Source organism: Scatophagus argus, chromosome 4, assembly GCF_020382885.2.
Source record: "Scatophagus argus isolate fScaArg1 chromosome 4, fScaArg1.pri, whole genome shotgun sequence".
Classification (NCBI taxonomy): domain Eukaryota; kingdom Metazoa; phylum Chordata; class Actinopteri; family Scatophagidae; genus Scatophagus; species Scatophagus argus.
Genome location: NC_058496.1, coordinates 8,772,867 through 8,799,649, shown reverse-complemented (window position 1 = coordinate 8,799,649; position 26,783 = coordinate 8,772,867). Strand labels below are relative to the sequence as shown.

At 39.4% G+C, this 26,783-nt stretch overlaps 1 protein-coding gene across 4 annotated transcripts; it reads right to left on the bottom strand.

Moving 5' to 3' along the window:
* Positions 1-57: 57 nt before the first annotated feature.
* On the bottom strand, positions 58-26,354 carry clip1a (CAP-GLY domain containing linker protein 1a). 4 transcript variants are annotated; one of them, XM_046387513.1, is made up of 27 exons: positions 26,198-26,354; positions 21,443-21,775; positions 19,394-19,956; positions 18,543-18,667; positions 18,211-18,427; positions 17,901-18,098; positions 17,684-17,775; positions 17,349-17,409; positions 14,647-14,751; positions 12,567-13,475; positions 12,244-12,360; positions 11,843-11,900; positions 11,606-11,689; positions 11,326-11,482; positions 11,062-11,227; positions 10,313-10,516; positions 6,589-9,042; positions 5,658-5,795; positions 5,417-5,523; positions 5,202-5,322; positions 5,013-5,065; positions 3,449-3,566; positions 2,683-2,833; positions 2,521-2,573; positions 1,855-1,860; positions 1,202-1,329; positions 58-1,115 (listed from the first exon to the last, which is right to left on the bottom strand). In XM_046387513.1, exons 2-27 carry the CDS (start codon positions 21,531-21,533, stop codon positions 887-889), a joined length of 6,705 nt encoding a protein of 2,234 aa, XP_046243469.1. In that variant the 5' UTR covers positions 21,534-21,775; positions 26,198-26,354; the 3' UTR covers positions 58-886. The 4 variants fall into 4 exon arrangements, with proteins under 4 accessions (XP_046243469.1, XP_046243470.1, XP_046243471.1 ...); XM_046387514.1 differs by lacking the exon at positions 1,855-1,860; XM_046387515.1 differs by lacking the exon at positions 14,647-14,751.
* Between the last annotated feature and the right edge of the window lie 429 nt (positions 26,355-26,783).

Genomic DNA, 26,783 nt, shown 5'->3' with positions numbered 1-26,783 from the left:
CCACATGCACAGAAATGCCTTCGATTGAACAGTCAACACAGAGAGGTTTCATATTTATTTCATTCATCATTTTCATTTATTTTTATACATATATTCCAAACATTTTTAAAGAAATACCTAAGTCTTTTGTTTCAAACAGAAATTATTTTTGGAAAGGCCCTTTGAACTGAGTGGTTACAGTAAGTGTGAAGAGCTTGAACTTTCATGTACTTACCAATCATCCAGCAGTTCCTTCATGAAGAACATAAAAAAGTTCCTGTTAAAGCCAAACAGCATTGGGTGTCACTGCTCTAATGCAGGCAATAGCGATCACAGCGCTCTCTGTGATCAACCGCTGCAAAATTACACACATACTATCAAACCTTTAAAGAGTACATAGTATTTCCAGGCATAAAAAAATAAACTATAGCTCAGCAATTTTGCGAAAACTGACATTTGTTTTTCAATCAAGTAATTTACAGTTTCAATAATATCTTTTATGACAGTATATTATCTTTGTAATCCCACCACAAGCTGTGCAAACAATGTTAGAATATCGATAAATTAAGTGATCTGAAGAAGATCGAGGCTTCTCCCACAATGACGCATCCACCTACAGTATCTCCTCACTCACACAAACCCAGGATATCAAACATTTTTCCTCCAAAGTCATTTACAAATTGTTAACGGCTGTATATTATTTTTATGTATGTCTCAATTTTTGGAAAGAGATTCTCAGGAGACTATTTTCCTGTAAGAGCGCTTGAGGACTGGCGTGGACATTAAAGACGCTTGGCAAAAACAAGCACACGAAATGCACGCGTACAAACCAAAACCCCAAAAAGCACCGCATAATCTAACATGATGTGCAAATACAGTGATTGTGCGAACAAGGGTGATATGGACTTCAAAAGGTCTGGTCATCGTTACAGGAGTCGGTCCAGTGGCCAAAGACCTCACAGATGTCACAGTAGGGCCGTTCTTCGCCCTTATTGCCGTGGTAGGTGGTGTGTGGAGGCGAGTCGGGCATCTGCATTTGTGTTGGACAATCCTCGGTATCGTGGAGGTCGAAGCAATCACAGATGTCGCAGAAAAGCCTTGGGGGAGGCTTCTTCTTCACAGGTTCCTTGTCACGGCTACAGATTTAAAAAAAAAAAAGCTATACAGTACTGCCACACAGCTGGCATTATATTAGAGAAAGGCTGCTATGAATGGTACTTACCTATCATAATTATCCAGCTCGCTTGGATTATTTCCGTTGAGAGCAGCAGCAGCCATTTTCTCTAATTTGTCCTTGAGCTCCTCGTTCTTCCTTTGCAGGTCAACGATGACGGAATTCAGGAACTCAATCTATAAAGCAGACACAAAGATAGGCTCAGTGCTGCTGCTGGTGAATAATTATTGTTCATCAACAATTTTTTTGCACAATATTTATTTTTGAATATTGATGTAGGGTCTCTCCCTTGGAAAGCTTATTCATCATATTATATGCTCAGATGTTGCCTAAATCCTATGACAGACTTCAGATAATTCACTGGTCATTATGTCTCACCAAATGCCCCATATAATTAACCCAATCTTGGTTGTGATGGTGAATCACCTCTATGAGGTGTCAGCCATAGAGCTTGGAATGAGTCACCAGAAGAGTCAGTAAAACACCCACTAACGATGAGTGTCCCGCTGAGGAAAAGTAATCTTTAACAGATCTGATGTGAGGCCTTCATGACTGCTAAACGTATTGAGAAATCAAACTTGATTCAAGTTTGTGGTTTTGACACCAACTGCAATGTGACCCACTGGACGAGACACAAGAGCCACAGTGACAGCAACAGACAAAACATGCACAAGTGAAGCTGATGAAAAACATTAACAAACCGCTGCCTGATGGTGGTGTAGCATTGCCAACATCAGAGACAGGGCAGAGAAGAGGAGTTGGGATTTAAGAAAGAGAAAGGGGGAAAAAAAAAATTGAGATTCAAATTAGGGTCCACTTACTGCCAGACAACACACTCAAATAATCACAGACAAAGATAATACAGTATAACATCTTAGAATAAACAGAGGCTAGATGTTAGAAGAAAAAGGTTTTGAAAATGATGACACAAGCTATCATCTCACCACTGTCGGCAAAATGCCCATCATACGGCTGTAATACTGAATCGTGTCAATGACTTTTTATGTCAGAAGCTCAATATGCTTTTAATGATTCAATTTACACCCATTTTACCTCTGTAAAACATTATACTGTAACAGCTACATGAGTCAACGGTAAAATTCAGTGCCTAATGCTTGATCAGAAGTTAGTAAATGTGTGAGCAAGCAGCACAGTCATTTCACAAACAGCATTCAGTTAGACTGTTTCCGTTCAACTGCCCTGCATATGTTGAAAATGTAAATGAGACCAAGTTATTGTCAAAGCAGACATTTCTATGGGCCAGTGTCCGGAAAGATCTTTACACTGAATGTATGAATGGCAAAAACCCTCACTGTATCCAAGCTTATGACTGGTAGAATTCAGGGTGAGAGGAAAGATATAAACACCTGACTCTCTGCAGTCTCCTTGTCCTCCCTTAGTTGGTCCAAAACTGCATCACCTGGAAACAACATCAGATGTGATATTAAATCAATTGCAGGAATAGAAGAGGTAATCTTGTTTTCTTTTTGAGGTCACCTCACAGGGAACAGCTGTGAAGCCACTCTTACCTGAGGACTTGCTGACGGCGTCAGGCCCTGCAGCCAGGTCCTTCTCTAATCTCTGAACATGCTCCTGTAGGTTTGCCTTGTCCCACTCCAAGGCTTGAATTGTACCCTGCAGTGTCTTAACTGAAGCACTTTCCTCATGCAGCACAGCCAGCTGTGAAGAAAACAATCCATGCTATTCAAGGTTGGTCAATAACATGCAGTAAAAGTCATTAACAGTAAGACAAGAACAAATTCAGGTCAAGCCTCAGTTCAATTTCAGTTATGTGACGTGTTTGAATGCAAAACAAGTTGTGAGGGGGTGAAGCATAACAGATATTTTGAACCTGAAAGCAGAAATGTGTTTGTAAGTTTACATTGGTAACAGGGTTTTCTTTATCTGAAACCTTCAAAGCTGTAGGATCATTTGCATACACTCAAAAATGAGTGTGCATGCTAGAAGTGACACATGAGAGTGTCACTTCTAGCTGACCTAGAAGTGACACCGTTTCTCTCTCTCGCTCTCTTTTGTTATTTGAACTGTAAAATGGAAGTGACGTTCAAAGTTGCGTAAAGTCTTTAACTGCCACATCCTTTTAAAGCAGGTTGTCTAATAAGTAAGCCAGCTGAAGGAAATACTGAGGAGATTTTGACCTGAGGGTGCATCAAATATAGAAGGGTTGTGTTTCTAAATGTTTCTGTGCACACTCGCAAAATCTGCTCAACAGTTTTGTCAATAAGCCACCACCATACCTACTGACAATAAGATCATCATGCATTAGATTCTCACCTCGCTCCTCAGGTTTTCCACCTGCTGGTCCTTTTCTGAAATTAAGGCACTGTTTTTATGGATGGACTGTTGGAGGGTGGCCTTCTCTTTGTCAAACTGCTGCTTCAGGGTGCTCTCACTAGCAAATACACAATAACAACTTAATCTCTGAGATAAAGTACACAGTCACTCCAGGCACAGAAATTCTGTCCCCAGTTCACCAAACTGTTTCAACACATTCGAATTCAAACTATTTGCTGAGGTTCGGGGGACACCGCAGACATTTCACAAATCTGAGGAGACATGCAGAAAATTGAAACCTATTACTTCTCCATGTTAGAGAATTATTTTAACCTCACAGAGAGTTATAGCCCTTTCATACAGAATTATTTCTACCTCTGAACTGTGGAGCCCTTAGTCTCTGTGTTACTGTGCTGCAACAAAACATCTCAAGACTTACTCCTTGGGGAGGAATAATAACATTCCCCTGTTGTCTGTATCGCTCCCAGATGCACTCTAATCCCTTCAGATGTAAATCCTACTGTGCAGGTGGCAATATCTCACTGGAGCACCACCAGTCTTGGTGTATTGTGATAATTGTGCTTTACGACCTTATCACACATGGTAGTGAGAGACACTGATTTCTCTGATGGGGGCAGAGGCAGACTTCAGTACTGGCATGGCTGTGCACTGAGTAACATCAGTTCTTTGTTAATGCTATCTGTCTTCAGCCAAGTGCCATTAAATATTTTATCATAAGACATAAATGCCTGCAGAGTCTCTCTTTCTCATCAGAGTTTGAGGCTTTCTGCAACTCTCAAGCAGTCAGAGCACAATGGAAAAAAAGAGAAAAACCAAAGAAAACAGATGACAAAAAGAAAACATGGAAAAATCAGTGGTGAAATCACACATGGAACTGTTAAGCAAGTGGCATGGGGCCGTAGGTTGTTGAATAATGTTTGAATAATGAAACGTAATAAATAACTTAGGATTTATTGTGCTTTGCTTTAATGTATGGTCACGACACACTTTGGTCCTGCAAATAAACTACATACCAAAACAGACAAATTCAAGTATGTGTTCCCTGTTTCGGTGCAACACAACTCACCAGTCACAGTTTATCTTTGCTCATCTTTGACTATGTGGATGTGCTCAGTTGGCTCAGACACACTGCTGTTGCACCGACAATTATTCAAGCTCACTTCATCACCAATAGCTTGTTTCATCACTATTTTTAGTACATTTTCACACTAACAGACTACAAACCTTAGCACAGCTCTCATCCACTGTTAATAGAAATGAAAATGTGACAGAACCTTGCTTGGTCCTAATTATATGCCTACATATGTGGATGTTATTTATATATTTGCACTATTACATGATGATGACTGACAGCACATAATATTAAAAGGAGTGAAGTACCTGAAGGCATTATTTGGCAGGCTTTGGAGGAAAAGAACAGCATGACATACCACTCACAGGGGAAAGCAGTCGTGCTCATTTAGACAACAGCCTTTAAAATATTGCTGAATTTACAGATCTGAGACACTGCCAAACATCACAAAATGAAAGTGTATTCACTTACCTTTGCTTAATCTCTTCCAGCTGTTTTTTAAGTTTTGAGTTCTCATCCTTGACCTAGGTAAACAGCAAAGATCCATTCATGGTCAGCAGATCAACAGCTAAAAACACAAAACGTTGCTTGATGCATGTACTTTTATGTTAAGAGCTTTCTTTAAAAAAAAAAAAAAAGAAAAAGTGTAAAGTGTTGCACCTTTGTAAGATCACTCTGGCCTTTGTGATTGTTTTTAAGCTCCCGAGTCAGCTTGTTGTTCTCATCTTGCAGCATCTGCAGGGACTGTGTTTTCTCAGAATCTGCTTTTTTAAGATCCTCTCTAAATAAATACACAACACATAAACATCATCAAGAAATTCTGTCCACTCGTGTAGTGAATATATATCAGCAGTCAAGGTTAAGGATATACTCACACTTCCTGGCACAGACTCTTAGTCTTCTGAGTTTCCGTGCAAAGCTGCTCTTTGGATACATTCAGATCTTCTTGGTACTTGGAATTCTCGTTCCTTAAATTTTTTATCTAAAAACAATAAAAACAAATTTATTGTTACACCTACAACACACACTTAAACTCTCTCACATATGATGAGAAGAGCCACTTCACCACTAAAATCTTATATTAGCATTTTCCCTACAACCACACCCATTTCTTACCTGGGTTTCCATCTCCTGCTTGGAGCTCTGGAGTTCCTCCAGCAAAGATTGGGCTTTGTTCTTCTCCTGCATCAAACTGGCTTTCTCTTTTGTCAGCTGTTCGAGAGCCTCAGCAGTCTTGCCAGAGGCCTCAGTAGCCTACATAGTGGATGAGCAGAACACCTGCTATGAACAACGGTTTCAAATGCAGCAAATGGTCGGTTGAGGTCAACCAATGACGTCAACTAACCACCAACCAGAAAGAAAGAAAATTTGCAGGTCATTTGATTAAATTATTCATAATCCATAATTTGACATCAACCAATGAGTTAAATTTAATAAAAAAAAAAAAAAAAATTAACTGCATGCTAACAAGTTAGCCATTTTAATTACGGATTTAGAATCAGTTATCCAAATCTCTGTTCATTGCAATTTTCGAGTACATTCTGGTTGATTAACAACATAAATATTACACTAAGGAGAAAAATAATTAGTACATAATCTAAAATTGTCTACAACCTGTGGCCTCAGAACGGATACGGACAACCTATTATCTGTCTAATGTGTCAGATAAAGCAGATTATTGGTGCAATAAATCCCTAAAAACAATGTTGAGAAATCCCCATATCAATCTTGTTTAAGTAAGTCATTAATTACACAATCAAAAGAAACATGGCACACCATCAGATGTGATAAAGATCACCTCAGATCTACATAATCATGTAGCCAAGAAGAATTTTGCCTAAATATTAGATCACGTTATAAGCCCACAGGCAAAGGCTGGGAGCTAAGGGTAATCAACAGCAGTTAGTAAACGAAAGATGAAAGTTAAGACACGAAAATAAAAGCAAAGGGGAAAGGGAAACAAACAGCAAGCATGCAGTGAGTAGGTGACATAGCCCCAGCCACTCTAGGGTAGGTGTGACCATGATTACTACTGAAGGAGGAATACCTCAAGCTGCTTAGAAATGGCATTTTTTAGTTGGGACTCGAGCTGCCTGATTTGCTGGGAGGCTTCGTCTCTCTCCACCTGCAAGGCATCCTTCTGAGCAGTTAGATCTGCGATGCTGGAGGTAATCTCTTCTTTCACAATCGCAGAGGCTGATATCTCCCCAACAGCATTTTTGTACTGCTTTTCCAAAAGTTCTTTATCAAACTGTAGGCCTTTGACATCAACCTCTAGTTGTTTCTGGACAGTGTGCAACTTCTCTACCTGCTCAAGCAGTTTTGACCGTTCTGCAAGCCAATTTTCTTGGCTTGTGTGGAGAGAAGAAATATCCTGCTCCAGTTTACACTTTCCAGCTGAAAGATCGTCCTTCTCTGTGGTCAAGAAGGTCATCCGTTTCCCCATCTCTTCAAGCTCAGATAATAGCTGTTCTTTATCTTCCTTCAACTGGCTAGTTTCTTTTTCTTGCTGCTTCAGTTGTGTTTTCAAAGCTTCCATACCCACTACAGAGGACTTATTCTGCTCATCAACCTTCGTAAGTTTAGAAGAAATCTCCTGATTTTCTAGTGTAACTTTGGACAGTGTTTTCTGCAGCTCCTCAATTCGTTTGGAGAGATCATCCTTGTCAGATAATGCTTTATTCCGTTCACTGGATTCGGCCTGCAACTGGCTCTCGAGAAGGTGGTTGGACTCTGTTATTGATTCAGTATGATTTTTCAACTTCTGAATCTCCTGAAGCAGCCCTTGGTTCTCTTTCTGCAAGGACTGAGCTTTAGCTTCAGCTTCAGACTGTAACATCTGCAGACATTGACAGTCTTTTGTAATGCTATCAATTTGCTGAACAAATTCTAAATTACTCTTCTCAAGATCCATTTTTAGCTTACTGTGCTCTTGAACAAGTTCAGTTTTGCATTTTTCAAGAAGTTCAATATCGCACTTGTGTTTCTGTAGTTCATTTTGTAGTTCATCCTTTTGTTGTTTCAAAGAGGTAACCTCTGCTTCAGCCCCTTCTTTCTTGCATTTAGTTTCCTCAAGCACTGTTGCTAAATGAGACTGCTCTTGAATAAAGGCAGCATTATCTCTGGAGTAACTATCCAACTGGTCTTTCATTGCTCGTATTTCATTAGCTAGCCTATCGCGCTCAAGACATAGAGCATTTTTCTCAGCTATGGCTTTTGTGTGCTTCTCTTCTAGTTCTCCCTTCTCTCCCGCCAAACAATCATATTCAATTTTCTGCTGGTCAAGCGCTGAATCCAGACTCATCTTTTCTTTTCGTACAACATGTAGAGCCATCTCGGTTTCAGAATTCTGAAGGCGAAATGCTTGCTTCTCTTGCTCAAAAGATGATGATGCTTCTTTAAATTTTTCATTGGACTGAGACAGTTGATCTGTCGAGACCTGAAGCTTCTCTCTTAGCTCCTCGATCTCTCTGAGCAGCTCTTCTTTCTCATGACAGACTTTTCTTTGGATTGCAAGCAAGTCTTCTTTCTCCTGCAGAAGGTGAAGCCGCTCAGAATCAGTCACCTGACTGCTCGTCTTGAAGTCTTCCAGCATCTGGGCAAGGCTAAATTTTGAGGCTTTAAGTTCTTCACATTCATGGACAAAGCTCTCCAACTCTTTCTTTGTAACACTGAGCTTATTTTTGAGCTCCTCCTTCACTGTCTCAAGACTCTTTTTATCCAACATAGCAGCACTGATTTCAGAGGACATCTCCAACTTCTCTTTTGTCAATGTTTCTGTGAGGGCCTGCAGTTGAGTATTCTTCATTGTAAGATCTTCTTTTTCTAAGTTCAAGGATTTAAGTTTTACCTGCAACTCAGCGTTCTTAGCATCTAGAGATTTTTTGGCATTTCTAGCAGAATCTCTCTCTAAAATTAGATTGTCCTTCTCACATGTGAGCATAGACCTGCTTTCATTGAGATCTGCTTCAAGCTGGTTCCTCTCTTTGCAGACATTTTCATAATCCTCAAGTAGTTGCTTCTTTTTATTCTCAATTTGCTGGATGTCCTGCTGATGCTTTAGCATCAAGTGATTCTTCTCACTATTTTGTCGTTGAAGCTCCTCAATCTGGGCCTGGTGTTCATCTTTAGCTTGCTTTAAGTTTTTGTTTTCAGTCTGTACTTCCTGAAGAACATCTTTGAGCTTCTCCAACTCCTCCTTCAATGAAATTCTTTCTTCATCTAAACACTTGTTGTTGGCAAGTAGTTCCTCTTGATTTTTTGAAAGCTTATCTCTGGCTAACAGCAGTTCTTCTTTCTCGACTGAAAGCTCCTGGTGAACAGTCTCAAGGGCAGTGAGCTTAGTCTGCACATCTGAAAGGCATTTCTTCAGTTTGCCTTTCTCAGCCTTAACATCCTCACTTTCCTTACACATAATTTCCATATCTAGACTTTGCTTTTCCAGTTTTTTGGAAAAACGTTCAACATCATGCTTGTAGGAGTCAAGCTCAGCAGAAAGACACTGGGAAAATAAAGATGAAAGAATAAAAAGAAGGGGAATATACACAGGGAAAAGTAAGATGAATCCAAAAATAAACCAAGCAGATATGGACATAAGTGATATGCAACTGGAAAGGTTAGGCTGCAGAAGCATAAAAAATGACAAAAGATCACACCACAGCTTACACCACAATGATTTTCAAAAACATAAATGGTGGAACATTTTCACTTCAGCACTTACTTGCTTTAAATAAATGTATATATTACATTGATGACAACAAATTTGACTGGCATAGAAACAAAAACTGGCTACTAGCTGCCAGAGTGTATGAATACAATCACTTAAATAAATTATTATGTGGATCCACAATGCTAAAGTATTTTCTATGTGAATCATTTTGTATTTAAATATTTTTAAATGAGTCAAAATTCAAAGAAAAGATAAACTGTACAAGGCAATGTTGCCTTCAATAATACAGATATACACACACAAAACAAAGTTTTTTTTTAGAAAGTGAAAATGTTTGACTTAGATGAAATATTAGACTAATAAACAATGCTGGCAGGGGTACATAGCAAAAAAGGTTAAATCAATCAGTTCATTCATAATTTATATAATTTAAGTTGAAATCAATTTTTAAAGCAGTAGCTAAGCATAGAGTATGTAAATAGTTCACAGTGATTCAGCTTGGATCCCTACCCAGAGCATAAACATGCCTTTAGCAGCCAGAACACAAATAGTGGAATGTGTTTTTTCTTTGAATTTTCCAACAAGCATACACTGTCTTAAAAGACATTAAAGACATAATTTTATCAGATGTACCCCTGCGAGCATAGAGCCAATGGCAACATCCAGTAATGCTAAGATGAATATGAAAAAAGAGGTTATTAGCCTTAACGTGAGAGAGAGAAATGAGCAACTTATTGAGTGAAAATGTCACTGATAATATCCATTAATCACTGATGTTAAATGAAGACAAAAATTCTTACAAAGTTACATTACATTGTTGCAAAGCTTGGTTTCAAATTCCGTTTTCGTGTTTCAACTGATGTAACATCTCTATGATGTTTGATAACTCATGAGACGGATTGTCAAAAACATCCCCATTCAAGATGTATCAAATTTAAATCTACAAAAAGGATAGGTCACATTTTCCACATAATTTTGAATGATCAAGCATTAGTATAAGCAATACTACATAAAGAACCATCTTACATCCAGCAAACTTCAAGCAAGTTAAAAATACATTGATTCAACTAATGTGTCTGAAACTTTTCAAGTTTATCCTTACCTGAGCCTGTTCCTTATATGGCTGCAGCTCAGAAACCAACTTCTCCAGCTCCTGGGCTTTGTCCTTAGATAAGGAGAGGTCCTGGTTCAACTTGTCAGCCTGACTCTTCAGCATCTCAAGTTCCTTCTCATGAAGCTCTGAGGATTTCTGTTGTGAGGACTTCATCTCCTCAACCAGAGCTTCACCCTGTTTTACAGTCTTCTCCTAGAAAACAGTAAACGAGAAAGGCAATAATTAATCACATTAAGGCATTTATCTACTTGTTTGGAAACGGCCAGCCACTGAAAAACATTTATATATAATATATATACATTTATATATTTGAATGTCTACAAACTATTTCTAAGTTTAAGTATCTTATTCATTTTATTTCATCTTTATTTAACCAGGGGAGTCCCATTAAGATTAAGAATCTCTTTTTCAAGGGAGACTAAGACAGTCAAAACACAATTACAGACAGAAACAAAACACGATATACAAGCACCTCAAATTTCAATAAGATAAATCTCTCAGTTGTGTAATTGGGTGACTTAAAAGCATTGGCATCCTAAGAAATCTTCCATTAGTTCTTTTATTTTGGATTCTGATTGCATTAATTCTTTGAGTTTCAAGTCATTCTGAAATATATTCTACACTGAAGATGCAGAATACACAAATTTCCACAAGTTCAATGTGGGTATTAGGTACAGGGTGCTTTGAGAAGTCCTGACACACTCCTGAACATATGATACGTGTTGTACATCACTAACCAAGTCAGCAATCTTTTCTTGAAGACTACTTATTTGAGAAGTATGTGTCTCTCTGGTTTCTTTCAGCTCTTGCTCTTTGTGGGACTGCTCCTGCTGAAGTTGTTCATTCAAATGTGCCACATTCTCCTTCATCTCCGCTAGCTGGCTTTGTAACTCCTCAAGCCTCCTGAATGAAGACCAAGAAACAAGACATTTGAAGAGGATGTTCAGTGACAGGCTTGATAAATTTAATTAAGCACAGTATGTGTAAGGTAAGTGTGGTACCTTTCTTTCTGTTTGAGGTCTTCATTCATTTTGGTCAGCTGTACTGAACTATCTCCAGATGCCTTCATCATGTCTGAAATATCATCTTCCAGTTTCTTTTTGTCCTTTGAAAGCTGCTCAAGCATTTCATCTGCAGTCTTCAGTTTCCTCTCCAATCCTGAGTAAAGACAAGTTTGTTTTAAGGTTATTATTCAGTGAGCGAGGAAAAAGAACACAGCAAAGCAATAATGTAAACTTACAACACCTTTAACATAAAAGAATGAAGTTCAAATATTCTTACCAGCAAGCTGACTTCTTAGAGACCCTGATTCTGCTGTTAGGGATATGCACTGCTCTTCCTTCTGTTTGAGCTTCTCAAGTGTTTCTGCAAAAAGAAAAAAAATGCATTTTCAATCCTAGAGGCCTCTGTAAAATGAAAAGGGTGAAATAATAGCAGATATTGTGAAAAAAGGTGGGAAGAAAAATATCTGACTACTGAACTATTCATTGCATGAGAACAATTGCTTATATAATTTACCTTGCATAGTTTTTGTTGATTTTGTCTGCTCCTCTGTGCTTTCTGTCAACTTTTGTTTCTGAGGGGAAAAATACATTTGTATCAACTTTTTGTATATAATTTCTCGATATAGGCAAATTTAGACAAAGTCAGAATTTCATTTGTTTTAGTATTTTTGTAGTTTAGATATGATTTGAATTATGTTTGGACCACATGACTAATTTCTACATTGGAAAAGCACATATTTTAGCTGATATTAGTTCACTGACAATACATCAGGATCTACACAGACGTCAGTCAGTAAGTAACAAGCACGGAATGCAAAGAAAGATGAATGTAAAACATATCATGAAGTTAAAAAACAGTAGATTGTTGACATAGTTTGTTCATCAAAGGGCATCATCATCATCAATGATCCTCACCAGGTCTCCAAGCTCTTTTTCCAGGGCGTCCTTCTCCTGCTGTACGCTGGTCAGACTCTGCTGTAAAGTGAGGACTTCCTGCTGCCTGCCCTCCAACTGAGAGCTCAGTTCACTAACCTATACCACATGTCGAGTAAAAATACAGTGGACAAAAGGATAAAAGCAAACCGCAATGAAATATCAGTATAAAATATTTTTTAAAAAATGGCTGACAATAACTGTCTGACAATACCACACTAGCCTAACTGAAGAAATAAAGACACCACTTTCAGAGAACATGAGAAAACTGCATTAAAATGGGCAAGCGGTGAATAAGAACCCACCTTGGTACCCTGGTTGTTTCCTTCACTCTGAACCACCTGTAATTGACTCTTCAGGGTTACAAGCTCCTGGTTACCTTGTGCTACTTGGCTACGAAGTGCCACCATTTCTGCCATCTGCTCTTTGGTTTCCGTGTCCTTGTCTTGGACCTGTTGTGCCAACATTGCTTCTTTCTCCTCAAGCTCCTTTACCCTAAGTTCAGCAGCATGAAGCTTTCCAAGGACATCCTCCATCTCCACCAGGTGCTGCTCTTCTGTTTTTTCAACACTGGTCCGTAATGATTCCTCCAGTCGCTCCTTGTCCTCGGTCAAAGTCGACAGCTGTGCCTTCAGTGCCTGCGTCTCCAGAGTCCAAACTCTGGTATCAGCGTCAATTTTAGCTCCAGCCTCCTCTAGAGCCATCTGGTGTTCCAGCTTCAACCTCTCTAGTGCACTTTTTGTTTCGACAAGTTCTTGAGTCTGGGCACCTGCACCTTTGCTGAAGGACACCTTCAGCTCCTCCATGGCTTGCTGGTGAGAGGAAATGGCAGACTCCAACTTGGAACGCCAGAGTTCAGCAATGTCAGCATTCTCTTTCTCAGCCTGACTTAAGCGCATCTGCATCTGCTCGTTGTCACCAGAGAGCCTTACACACGAAGCCTGAAGTTGGGCAACTGCCTCACTGTGGGTCTTTTCTTGAGTTTCTAACTTCTCCTTGTATTCTGCCAGCTCTTCTTGCTGCTTAGCTTCTTGGGAAGCCAACTGATCCCTCAGAGAGTTTATCTCTTCCAGAAGGGGAGAAATAGTAGTATCAGTGTCCTCAGAACCCTGCTGGGTCTCAAGACGCAGCTGCAGATCAGCTACCTCTCTTGTTCGCAGTGAAAGGTCCCTCTCAAGCTCCATGATACGGGATCTTTCTGACACAGTAGCAACCTTTAAAAGCAGAAATCTTAAAATCAAAAACGCATCCCAATTTAACATACTGAACCACTGTGTACTAGCATAAGAATGTTATACCAAAAAAATATATACTAAAAGGTTGCTGGAAAAAAATGAAGAACAACTGCTTAACAGCAATAATAGATTTAAAAAAGCATTCAATAACAACAGTAAAACTCTGTCAGTGTTATTTGACTAACTATTTACTTGCTCAATGAAGAGGGTTGAAAAAAAAAAACACTGATCCCAAATCAAGGTGTTACACTGACCTCTTGTGGCTACAAAGGGTATGGTCTAAATAACAGAAGTCAATGCTGAAGGCATGTATGGGGCTATAGCAGCATTTAGACATTTTCCACCATCCAATGAACAAAAAATTTTAACCATTGAATTAATGGTATCACTGACATCATGAGGAGAGGCATAAAAGAAAACTGTCAAAGGAGAACCTATAGAAACTATGGCCCTCATCCTCACAAATTTATAGAAATATATTTTTCCTAACAACTCCTTAAGACTACGATACCCTTGGGCAACATAGTGATTGCATAGTCTGGGAGGTGGAGCGGGTTTTAGACTAGCAAACTGCAGGGACACCAAATAAGCAGGACAAATGGATGCTGGGAAGGACTGGGGGAAGTAGAACATAGGAGCTGACAAAATGATTAGCTGGGACAGGGGAAGTTTGTCTGTCTGGTTAAGCAGTGATACTAGTAAAGCAAAGAGTGAGTTCAGGCTGGGTAACTAACTGAAAAATAGTACAAGTTAAAGAGCTGTCACTCCAGACAGCTGAGAGATGGCACATGGTAATTTATTTTGTTAAAACAGGGATGTATACCATTTCAGTGTAAAGGAATTTTGAGTGGATAAATTTAAATGTGATAGAAGTTAATATTTCAAAAATGGTAATAATATGAATAAAAATCAATGGGCTGAATTGAGTATTAATATAAACTTAATATATTAGTTGATTATTTGATTTGTTTGCTGTAAAAGCAAGAGTATTATTTTTCGTGTGTGAAAAAAAATAATATTCACCACAAGCCCATATAAAGCAAAGCTCAAGTTCGACATCTCTCTGTAACCCTTGCAGATTGTTTTGCTCGCTATCCCCGTTACCGGCCCTCTTTTCCAACGCAGCACACTGCAGAGGTGAATTCATTACCCTAGTGTCTTCTAACTCTCTTTGGAGTTTCTCAGCTTTGGTCTTTTCAAAGAGCAGGCTCTGTTCAAGCTCCTTAATGTGGGCATGCTCCAGTCTGGTCTGCGTCTGTTAGTAAACAAGGGGGAGAGGAAGAGAACACACCAGTGCCACCATCACATGCCAGCCCAACGCAGACAGAGAGGAAAGGAGACAGGAGAGAGGATGGGGGGGGGGGGGGGGGGGGGGGGGGAGTGTGAATGTGTGTGTGTCTGTTTGTGTGTGTGTGTTTGAGACTGGGAAAAGAGGTACAGGTGGGGGTCGAGAGTGGTGGATGAGCGGAAATGGAAAAACACCCCATGCAGAACTTTCAGGCTGTGCCATAAACAGCTGCACACAGGGAATTTGTGAAAGAAAAGTGAAATATACAAGGCGAGCAGCAAGAGAGGGGAGCATGTGTCGTGGATGTGCAGGATGAGTTTGTTGATGGAGGCAGTTTAGAAGTAACCATGCAAAATTGACACCTGGTAAACAAAGCACATTGATTGTTATGATACATAGAAATGAAGTAAAAATGACTTCATTACATCATGGAGAGAAAGCAGTAAGTCTTTTACATTAAGTTAATGCATTGTATCTTTGTAAAGACAACTAATGTTGTACAACTGACATACTGATTTAACAACAGACTGATTTAACTGCATTTTTTTTTTGTATTTAGCTAAACCAATTCTATGTTTTGATTTTGTACTGGAAAAAACTCATAAAGCCTTTAGCACTAACCATGCCCACAACTGCTTTCTCTCTTTGGTTATAAGGTCATTGACCACGCCGTATATACTCAGTATTGTGTAAGAAACCACCAGTTATTAAACCACCATGTGCAGGATTTGTGACCAACTTAACAGAAATCAATCAGTAACACAGATGCGTGTCGAGTTCAGGAAACAGAAAGGAATCCCATTTGACTTCTTAATGTTGTGTTCTTCGAATAAGGGTTTTATGGAAACACAAACATCCTGACACAGCCTCATGCTTCTAGTCTATAACACCAATTTTGCAAGTGGTGTCAGTAGCCTAAGTATTCCATGGACACAATCTGACAAATGAGCTGTAATGTCTAACTAAATGATATACCACATTCAAAGGTAATGAATGAGGTCAAAAGGGTGCAATTGTGAGAATATTAGGGTTTACTGGACTAGGGTTTAAGAATACTTCAAATTAAGTACACTAAGACATGTATGTATGTAACCACTGTTCATTATTGGTGCGGTAAGTATAAGCCATGATTTAGCCCGACACATCTTTCTTTGTATAAAAATTACAACTGAATTCTTAAATTGAATGTTATTCCCTCTTATTTGCAGTGGGTAACATGAACTCAGCTCTGTGACTGGGAAGTGGAATGACAAGGTAGCATCTCCAGTGGTTCCATGCTGAGCACTGGACCAACATGAAAGACGAGGACGAGAGGGGAAAAAGAAGCAATAATGTCACGTCACTGAACAGGGAGGCAGTGAGGGTTACAGCACAACATTAGTCCACCTTCAACAGCTTTAAGTCAACAAAGCATTTCTGAGTTGAACCTATTTGGAGAGGTTTTTTTTTGTCGGTGTATTTCAAGCTGCATGCAAGATTTCATATATCAACAGCTGTGAGTAAGTAATAAAATGTTAGTATACACGTTTAAAAAGAAGATAAAGGGATATTCTAACCCTGTAGCACTCATTTTAAACATCTATTTCGAGCTTGGATGCCTTCAGAGTAATTGAGACGGTCCTTTGTGTAGCACTGTGGAATAATGAAACAAATCCTTCGATCAGATATGAACACAGATACCAGTGTGTCCCACTCAGCATATCATTACTTGGTAATAAGCACGTGACTCATTTGAGAAAAAGACGACGACTGATCAAAGCTTACTATATTAATTTACTGTAAAATAATTTGTAAAGGAAAAATGAAATCCCTCTAGCTTTGATTAACCAGGACAGTAAAATCTGTTGTCTCCTCATAATGTCTAAACACTGTAGCAAAAAATAATTCATATCTCTACATAAAGTCTTTCACTAGGCTAACTCTAGTACAACAATATTAATATGCCTATTAACAAGACAGGGTTCCTAACTGCATGGACATCATGGGGTGTGTATTTATTTCTGGTGAGTGGCACTGTCATCAAAGCAAGAGCTTTCCTGCACGACTGGGTGCATTTGACAGCACATCATCTGATGCAAGATGAAAGAAATATCAAACTGCCCATGCAAACACGCCTACTGAGACTGCATAATGGGTAGTTTTCACTGCTAACATAAATGACAGATAATGAAAATGATCCGTCTGGGCTCAATTGCAGCTTTGTGACAAGGCATACCAGTAAATCCTGTGCAACCTTAAATTGCTTTGGACTGAAGGACACACACTGATGTAAACAAAAAATTCAGCTCACTCTCTTGTCATGGATGATATTGACTGATATAAATAAATAAATATATATAAACACACACATATATACACGCATATATGACAGATATTAAAATTTGGATTTTAAATCAGTGGGACAAATCAGTGGCACCCCTGCCACTTTTTTATTTAATTCAAAAAGAAATGTCTGATTCACAGTTTGATATTATCGCATTGATCAATGTTTAATTTTTCAAACACAAATTCATTAAAATGTTGATTTAAGCAGCCCTGTCTTTGGATCTGTGTCGTGCATTTACCTCCAGATCTCCTTTGGTAATGCAAGCCTCCTCTACACGGAACTGAAGATCCTCCACTTTCCTATTCAACAGAAAAAATGTTTTTGCTGGAGATTTTTTTTAAATTGTTGTTGTTTCAACCTGAGCTTTGACTACAATGATTAAGACCAAGGTTAAGCCATCACACAGACATACAGGTACTTCCTCAAGACTGTAAGAGTAAAAAAGCATTATGATCTTAGCTGCCACTTTCTCATTTTCTGTGTGGCCCCATAATATCAAAAACAATAGATGACATACTGTCATGGGTGACAGTACATTTCTGTGTGACTAGTCACACCTCTGGGAATGCTTACCTACGCTCCTCCTCCAGCTGATTCAGCAGCTCAACTTTTTCTTTGTCTGCAGCTTCTACCAAGGCACGTAACTGGTCCATCTTAGCCTCCATCTTCAACAGAAAGGTTGATATTGGACAAAAAACTGATGTAGACCAGGAGGCAATTAAGAGAAACTCTTACTCTAAGAGTAATTAATAATCATGCAGAGTGCTTCTAAACCACTGTGGGAGCTGACCTGCTCCTGATCGTCTCTGAGCAGGCTGATTTCTTGCTCCATCTCTCCAACATGGCCAGTAGCCTTGGCTACCTCAGCTCTCTCCATGTCCCTCTCAGCCATTAGCTGCTCAATATGCTGCTGCTTCTCCTTCAGGGCCTCCTGTAGAGCTGTGGTGCCCGAGATCTTTCGACTATACCGGGATGATGTCTCCGTTAGCTATGGACAGACAGAATGTAAACATGGTCACACTGATCAGTAAACACAGCACTTAAAAATGGATGAGTACAAATTTGTAACACTGTTGCAGCTGAGTGTGTCCATATCTCACCAGGCCTGTGCGGCTGGGCTTGGCACTGACAGAAGACGCCACAGAACTCATGGTACTAATGGAGGAAGCACTAGGGCTTCGCTTTAGCCCTGATGGTGTGGCCACTGTTTTCCGAACTGTTGTTTTTGCTTTGGCTGGTGTGGTCGATGGGAAGCCAATGCGTGTGACTTTGTGCACTGGAGCAAACAAGCCATACTTGGGCTGACACTGAAAATATCTGGGGACAGATAATTCAATAGAATCATGAAAATGGAAGTCATAGTGTACACATGCTTAGCCAGTATAAGAAGTTTCTTTCTTTCAGTTATTTACACATCCAGTGGCTTTTGTACCTTGTGCCTGCCACCGCCCCATCATTCTTTCCTAGGGGTTCATCCAATTCCACACCACACCATTCGCCTTTGGCAAAATCTGTTTCTCCAAGGAAACGTACCACTCCTGCCTTTGTACCACCAACCTAAGAAGGAAACGCCAAACATTAGCCTACATTTAATCTCTTCAACAGATAAGAGAGGCCTCAAGGATAATCAGCTTTCCCCTGTAAAAAACTTTGACTGAGATAATTCCATCAAAGCAACAGCAGCAAACATGTAGAAACTTAGAACAAAATTAGACCAGATCAAACTGTTAAGGTATGAAACTGAACATTTTTTTCTTTCAATTATATAAAATGCATAGCTGGTTTACATTATCTTAAATGTGACAGTGGTGATCATACATAAGATACAATACATAAGCAGGAAAAGCCTAACATGCTATTACTTATTTTCTTCTGGTCTTTAGAAATGTGTTGGTTATCTGTTTATTGGGCACAGTAAGCATGGCTGCACATCTTGATGTTTCAAATTTCAAGAGGCACATTTGTCAAAAAAGATAATAAAGTTGACTTGTGAGACTTTGGAGGCAGGAACAGTAGCTGATGTGTCTCCTACTGTCCTCGTCTCTAATAATAGTTGTATAATGACTGTACTTTTGATAGCTTTCCCGAATACCCATAAATGATATTCAATAAGCACTACTAGAAAGGAAGGTGTTTGTCATGATACATCCAATTCACCAGGAATGAACAAAGATGGTGACAGAAGGAGGGTTCTGTTAGCCAGTCTGGACAAGCAATGGTGACAGTAATCAAGAAAAAGCAAGAAAAACATTTCTTTCTTTTAGTTAATGTAACAAACTTTACCAATACACGGTCACCTATCTTCAGTTCCCTTTCTCCCTTCTTGACTGATCCAGTTTCTGACAGGTTGGAAATAGATTCACTGTTTGTCTTTGCGAGGTTGGAAGATGATGTAGCTGGTGTAGCTGGTGTAGCTGGTGTAGTGGAGGAGGCCTTCTTCGCTGCTGTGGTAGTTGAGGGCAATGCTGATTTCGTGGTGGGTGTATGCGAGGCAACACTACCAACTGAAGGGGTGGGTGATGCAGCACGGGAGGGTGGCGCTGTCTGAGTTCCATTAGCCTCTCCTTCTGTGCGAGACAACTTGGACGGACGTGTGAATATTCCTCGTAGGGCCTCACACTGGAAGTAGCGCACACCTGCCACGGACCCATCATTTTTCCCAATTGGTTCATCTAAAACAATCCCAGCCCACTGTCCTGGGGCAAACTGTGTCTCTCCCAAAAACTGTATGTAGCCTGGCTTATTCCCATTCACCCATACTCGCTCCCCAATCTGGAAGTTATCCCCAGCACTTTGGGCATCTCCTCCACTGGCACTTGGAGCTGATTTGTCAGATGCAGCTTTAACTGCAAAGATAGAAAGAGTTGAAACAGCTGTTTTTAAAAATCCATTGACAAACTGACTTGTATGAGAAAGACAAATGTCACAAATGCTGTGAAAAACATTACAGTATCACGTGGATTGATATCCAGAAGGAATGTTTTATAAATGATAAAATACTGACCCCATAATGAAAAACTTATATTAATGGCTTCAAATTGAAATTATCTGAACTTTTTAAAACGGTAATCATGTCATCACTGCCGCTCTTTATCAGGCAACCTATCCCTTATTAGATGAAGCAGGACTTCTCAACCGAGAAGGAGAAGCTTGTTCTGGCCATGTCTGTCTAACCTGGACACTGAAAATTGCTTACTGTTGTGCTTTTATCACCCTATGAGTTATAAACTTGTTTTTCTGTGTAGTCAACCCTCGTCAAGTGTTGAGTTGGCTACCTTGCTAATATCAATCAAAACCCATGGGAAGCATCTTGTTCTCTTACTACACAAACAGTTCATCTGCGTGTTCTTTGGGTTTTGCCAGTGCTTTTTTTGAACAAAGAAAAAAAAAAAACAAAAGAAAAAAGAAAACCCACAAAACAAAATGTGGACACCGGGTCTTCATGCCATTCCCAGTGCATTGCACAAAATTGTCAATTGCTTGCATGAGAGAATATGAGGCCCTTGTTCCAAACCTAAGCTAACTAATTCAAAAATAAGCTTTACAGAGTTTCTTCAGCATTCTTTGAGGAGGATCAAGTAGCTCTACTCTAAACCTAAACTTCACTGTTCATTCCTCTCAAGTCAAAACAGGCCTGTTGTTAACTTAACAAGATAAATATACAGTTTATGATTGCACAGTACAAGTCTTATTTATCATGCCATTTTGGTTAGATGACTGCCTAGTTAAAACTAGTGATTGAAATAAGTGTCTGAAATGCCAAAACCCAGTTAATTAAACTTACTTGTTAGAGCCACCACAGTCTCTATTAAACATGACTTCTTTTTCTTCCAACGGTCACATGTTTAGCTCAGCATAAATAAAAACAAGACGATCCCAACCTCACTGTTTACTACAACGTTTACTATGGTCTCCCATCAGTTGTGATTTAATGCAACCTCAAAAAAACTGGTTAAGTGTGTTCAGGAAATACAAAGGTGGGTGTCCCGCTGCTAATCCCATGGAATGAGAAAATAAAATAGCTAAACTGAATAAATGGGCCCATGTTTAACTACAAAGTGCTACAAGCTAAGCTGTATCATCGCAAAAGTGGGACCAAAAACAATGTAAAACAGGTCTGCCAACAAGGATGGAAAAAGTACAGTACAAAATGTGACATGACATGACATTCACAAGCCCTGCAAGAAATGAAAAAGAAATAAAACTGAATTTGGTCTGGGCACTAAAAAGTATCGACCAAATAAGCATTGGCTGTGGAACACTCAAGGACAAACACAGCTCGCTCACATATTCACCACAAATCAAAAAATCTGAACATAGAAAGATTCTTACCTGTGCTGGAGTTGGTCTTGGGGGCTGCAGTCCCAGGTGGCTTAGCTATCTTGCTGGGCACTTTGATCCCACTGGGCTTGACGGTGCTCATCTTTCCTCCTGTGAACTCTTGGGCCCGCAAGGCTTGTGTCCGTCAGTGGGTACAAACTGACCACAGACCATGAAAACAGCTGGTTGCAATTCTGTGATGGCGAAGTTGTTCTCTTCGCACCAAAATCAATTAAACGAAAAAAAAAAAGTACAAACAAAAATAATCACAAACAAAAATGTTAAACAAAAACAAAAAACAGGAAAAGGGAGGAGGGAGAAAAAGTGCTTCCCACAAAAAGGACCCTGTTGGAGAGAAAAAAAAGAAACATTACTTAATTTCGTTTATATTGGTGCATTTTCCTGCCTCCGATTCTACTGGGGGTGGTGCTCACACAGCAATAATTTAATTTATGAGCTAATAAATAGTAAGTACAGATATGTCTTCAGGGCATGTTCATTGACTTTGTCAATGGTGTTCTGTTAATGGAGCCATTTTGTTTCTGTTATGACAACAAGCTTCTCAGCACACACCATGTCATAGTTAGACCTAAAAATACCCTGTCAAAGGCCAGCCGATACAGTCTGTGTAACTGCCATCATGAACTTCTGAATAGTTCTCATCTGTGACCTTGACCACAAAATTCATAGTACCACAAACAACCTCTCTCCCACATCCTGTCACTCAGGCAGATAAAATCGCATAAATCTGGTTGGCAGCTCTTTCTTAAACAGGATTACTGTAAAAACAGGACCACTCCAGCAGCAGCAGATTATCCTGTTTGTTGGATTACCTCTCCACAGAAACTGAGTGGCTGAATGTAATATTTTAGCAGCTGTAAGCAGTTTGACAATATGACTGAAAGTGGCATTGTGACAGGTTTTTATACACATATTGGCTTAATCAATTAAATCAAACAAGAGAAGAACTACTGAAAGGTTTGAGTTTCAGGCCAGTTTACTGTCAGACCTATAGTATCTCAGTCTATTTCAGTGGGAGGTTACCAATATGAACTCTGCAGAACAGAACAGGTGGACAGAACGTCTAGCACACCAAGTCTGATGCTTGAACTGACCCAAAGCAAGGATGACCTCCTTAGTCAACAACATGACTCAACAACAACTGTAAAACACACGTGTATAAAGCATGTCTCTAGGTAAATATACATACAAAAGACAAACTGTTATATTTCAGTATTATTGAATATTGTTAGTGGATTCCACGTGCTGCTCACCTGCCTGTTAGAGAAGAGCATCCATTTTGAATAGTTTGGGATTCATGCAAATTACATACTTAGAACTGCTTTAACACCTTATGGTTGAGAACAGGGAGCTTATTTTTGGTTCTATTAAGGATGACTGACTATAATCGTCAGCTGATGCATTTTCTCTTGCACATTGCATATCACTGGCTCAAAGCTGTGCTTTTGCTTATAATGTATGTTCCCATAGACCATGCACAGTGTAGTATATGAAATTGCTTCAATAATGTCAAGCAAAATTGTTTTATTTTCTTTCATTAGCACAACTATTGACTATGAAAGATTGCAGGATCCTGGTGCAAAGTAACAAAACTATTTTGAGATGGTGCTTCATTGGAAGTTCAGGTAATTCTTAAACCCTTAAAATATCTTTTACAGAAAACTATAAACAAACCAGTGCCTTCTCACTCTCTCTCCTTTAAAATCTGTACGATAAAGTCAGTTTAAGTCAGCCAAGGTGCTTAACCCCAAACAGGTATTAATGTGTATTTAATCAACAGTGTTACACAAACTTTCATTCCTGAAAGGACCCAGGAACTACAACAGATGAAACAACCAAGGAGACATTGTGTCACACACCCTCCTGGACATTTCTCAGCAGAGAATAGGGTGGCCATTGGAAGGCAGCGACCTAGTTGAAACGCAGTGTTCCAGTTTTCTCCTGCTGTGTCTTTGAATAATAATGATTAGTGCCCTCAGGTCAGAGGGAGGCCAGAGAAAGAAAGAATCTCAGTGGCTGACTACTACATGCTTGAAATTAAAGTCATACAGAAAGAGCCCACATGTGACATTCTAGAGCTTTATTTATTCATCATGACCAAAAATAAAAGGAACATTTTATCAATATGTAGTCTGTCTGATTCAAAAGCCTGTGGAATATGACAAGAAAAGTTCTAAAAGTCACTAAACTATTAGGCCTTAGTAGAACACCTCTCACGCTTTACTACGACTGTCTTGTGAGCATTAACGGGGACCGTTTCATCTCTGATTGGTGAGCTGAAGCAGTCAGCTGGAAATGATCCATTTAGTCTGGCAAATTTCGCTCTGCATTAACCTTAATCTTTTGCGACTGACTCTCACACTAATCTGTAGCTAGGAAGAAAGCCAAATACCAATGTTTTGCAAAAATTTAAAGAAATTAATATGCTGATCAATTAAAAAGTATAATACAGACAGATTAAACTTATAAAGTACTAGACGAGACCCAAAGAGATTTTTTCTCTGATGTAAATAACCAAATAGAAATGGGTAGATGTCAGCCTGTAAAACAGAACTGAGACTTACTGTACTTCTCAAAATGACAGCATAGATATAATCAACTTCTGTGTTGGTAATGACAGACGTTTACATGTCCATAGTCTGTCCAAGCACTGGATATGAATAGTACCTCAATCACTGAAAGCATGTTGGACACACTTCACACAGAATAAAACACAACTGGTAGATAAATATTTGCAAAACTGCTACATACTTAACCAGCTGACTGTACAGGGTACAGTACATAAAATCCGTCAAACTTTAGTTGTGCCTATTTTGCTGACAACAGGAGCACAAAACGACTTATGACAGACGTCAGCTGAATCTGCCTGCATGTTTTATGAAACAGAAAACAGAAACTCTCCATAAATTTCAGCCTACCATAGCATCTAATAACTGACGGGAGGGTGCCATTGCTTAAACAAACCAGAGAGCTTTCACTCCACATTGTTTTTCAGTGGCTAAAATTAGTCACCAACATAAAAAATATTAAACCAAGTGTGAACAGGTTTCCTTGGAATGTTTTTAAAGCAAGTCCAGCTGTGACTAAGTCCACAGCCCTAGCTGCTGGGGCTCTCATTTTCTACTTCACATAGGGAGCAAGCAGCACAGGTTTATAAGATCTGTAAACATGAATAAACTGAACTAATGGCTAGTTTAATCCAAAGAAAAATAAGTACGGCTTAACATATTCAGAATTGTGTATTCACTGATGTAATTCACACTCCTATAGTCCTGTTTTTTTCATCAAGGCCAAGGCAAGCTCTGGTTCTTCCTTTTTGAGGAAACATCTGCAGGGATGATTATGCAGGCCCCTGCTAGCACCAGCAGAGGAAGGCATAGAAAATAACTAACAGGACATGAGCACATAAGATCCAAAAGTATCCTGCGTCCTCAGTGTCAATAAATACAGATTCACCTGTTTTCATGTTAATAAACCTTGCCTACAGATAACTTACAGTAAAGTCTATGTCAACACTGCCTTTTCCTGGCACTTGCAATTAAGCCCAGTCATGTCTGAAACCTAAAATAATAATATACAGTACATAATAATAATACATGTTAAGGTAGTCAAAATGTCCAACGTGACCCTTCCTGTAAAATCCAGTCTTTCAAGAATAAAACAGCCTCTTAAACTAGAATTACACAAAGCTAATATTTTCCACTACAGTGGATATGATGTACAAAAGATAGTATTTCTGTTAAACGGACAATTAATCTGAAAAGAAAAAGAATTTTTTACAGTCTAAATTCTAAATTAAGAAGCTCCAAGGCTAGCAGAAATACAAACACAGGAATTTCAATAGTGTCTTTTCACTTCCCAAGTCTGCAGTCCAAACAAGTTAAACTGCCTTTGGTGTGAAACAAAAAGGCTCAACAATTAACGCCTAAGTCACACCTTAAAGCTGCAAAACTGAGTAATGCAGAGACTCCCCTGTTACAAAGCTGCTTCACTAACATATTACACGGTGTGACTGCGCAGTTAAATAAGTTATCCTGAGGTCTGGTGAACTAACTAGTCTGCCTCGCCCGGTCACCTCTATCAGTAGCTAACGGATTGAGAGCTGTCGATGAGGTGGCACATCTGGTAAGAGTGAAGCCTGTAAAAAGAATACAGTTTCAAACAACTTATCTCGCTAGCTAATTCTGCGTCTCTGATGAGAAAACATCCAGTTTATGATGAGATACACAAGTACATAAGTACATCCACATGTTCAAACATCCGTATATTCCACTGACCGACCACAGTCGTCAAGCATGGCAAATTCCACAAGTCCAAAAGTCTCCGCAATGTCACCGGAGCTCCAGTAGGGCACACTGCTGCTACAACTTGAGACTCAGCATAACAAATTGTTATAGATTAGATCACCTGTAAAGATAGCTTGCCATATAAAGGTGTCGAAACAAGCAGTTCGTTGACTGTACTGTCAATGTCTTCGGCTTAAACGAATCACAGACTGCTATCACGATAAGAACAGACGTGATTAGTTGCTAAGTAACGTTAGCAAAGAGGCCCGAGCAATACGGCAAACCGGTGGTGAGGACCAAGAGGGCTGGTTAGCTAGCTAGCCAAACTAACACCTCAAGTAACGTCTACACTGCCTGAAACAACTTTCACCTTACGCTTAGTTCCCTGGCTCAACCGCAGCAAAATAACAAAAAACTTTAAGGAAATACATAGCCTCGACGTGTGGTGGGTGATACTGACCTGGTATGCTTCCGTACAACCTACGTCTTCTGAGGAAAAAAAATTACACAGCTAGCAAGCTACGTCGAGAACCACGACGACTAGTGCTCGGATCAGAGACAGACAGGCACAGCCCAGTGTGCGAGCTGTCTGTCCAACGGCCGAGAGGAACGTCAACGCTAGGTGCCGACCAAAGATGAAATGTTCATTAAGATGGAGCACTCCGCCACTTCTGAGAAAACAGTTACAGTTCCGCAGGATACCGGTCCGCACTCTTCGACAAGTTCAAATGTTGCAATATCGTCAAACGAAGTTATTAATCAAGCAGAGAACCTTTGCTAAAGAAAAAATTACAAATAAAAAAGTAGGCCTATTGCAATCAAGCACAGACATCACACTTGGTCAGTGTTAAAGTTTGGGCCAAGTTAAAGGCGTGTTTTGTTAAGTTCTACTGAAATGAGGTTCAAACTATTACTATGTTGGAGATCAGATCTAAACTCCAAGTTAGTAATGTGCAAATTAAGTCAAATTTCAGGAAAAGGGGGTTAAATGATTCTGTCCTTCGCATAAAATCAACATACAGACCTGTATATCCTTAGGTGATGGT

Bases quoted from the DNA above. Each gene is read 5' to 3' on its own strand.
- clip1a (XM_046387513.1), bottom strand. From the start codon at position 21,533: ATGAGCACCGTCAAGCCCAGTGGGATCAAAGTGCCCAGCAAGATAGCT. The intron at 11,483-11,605 runs GTAAGAATATTT...GTCTTTACTCAG, and splicing joins TCTAAGAAGTCAGCTTGCTG to GATTGGAGAGGAAACTGAAG. The intron at 1,116-1,201 runs GTAAGTACCATT...TTAAATCTGTAG, and splicing joins GAGCTGGATAATTATGATAG to CCGTGACAAGGAACCTGTGA.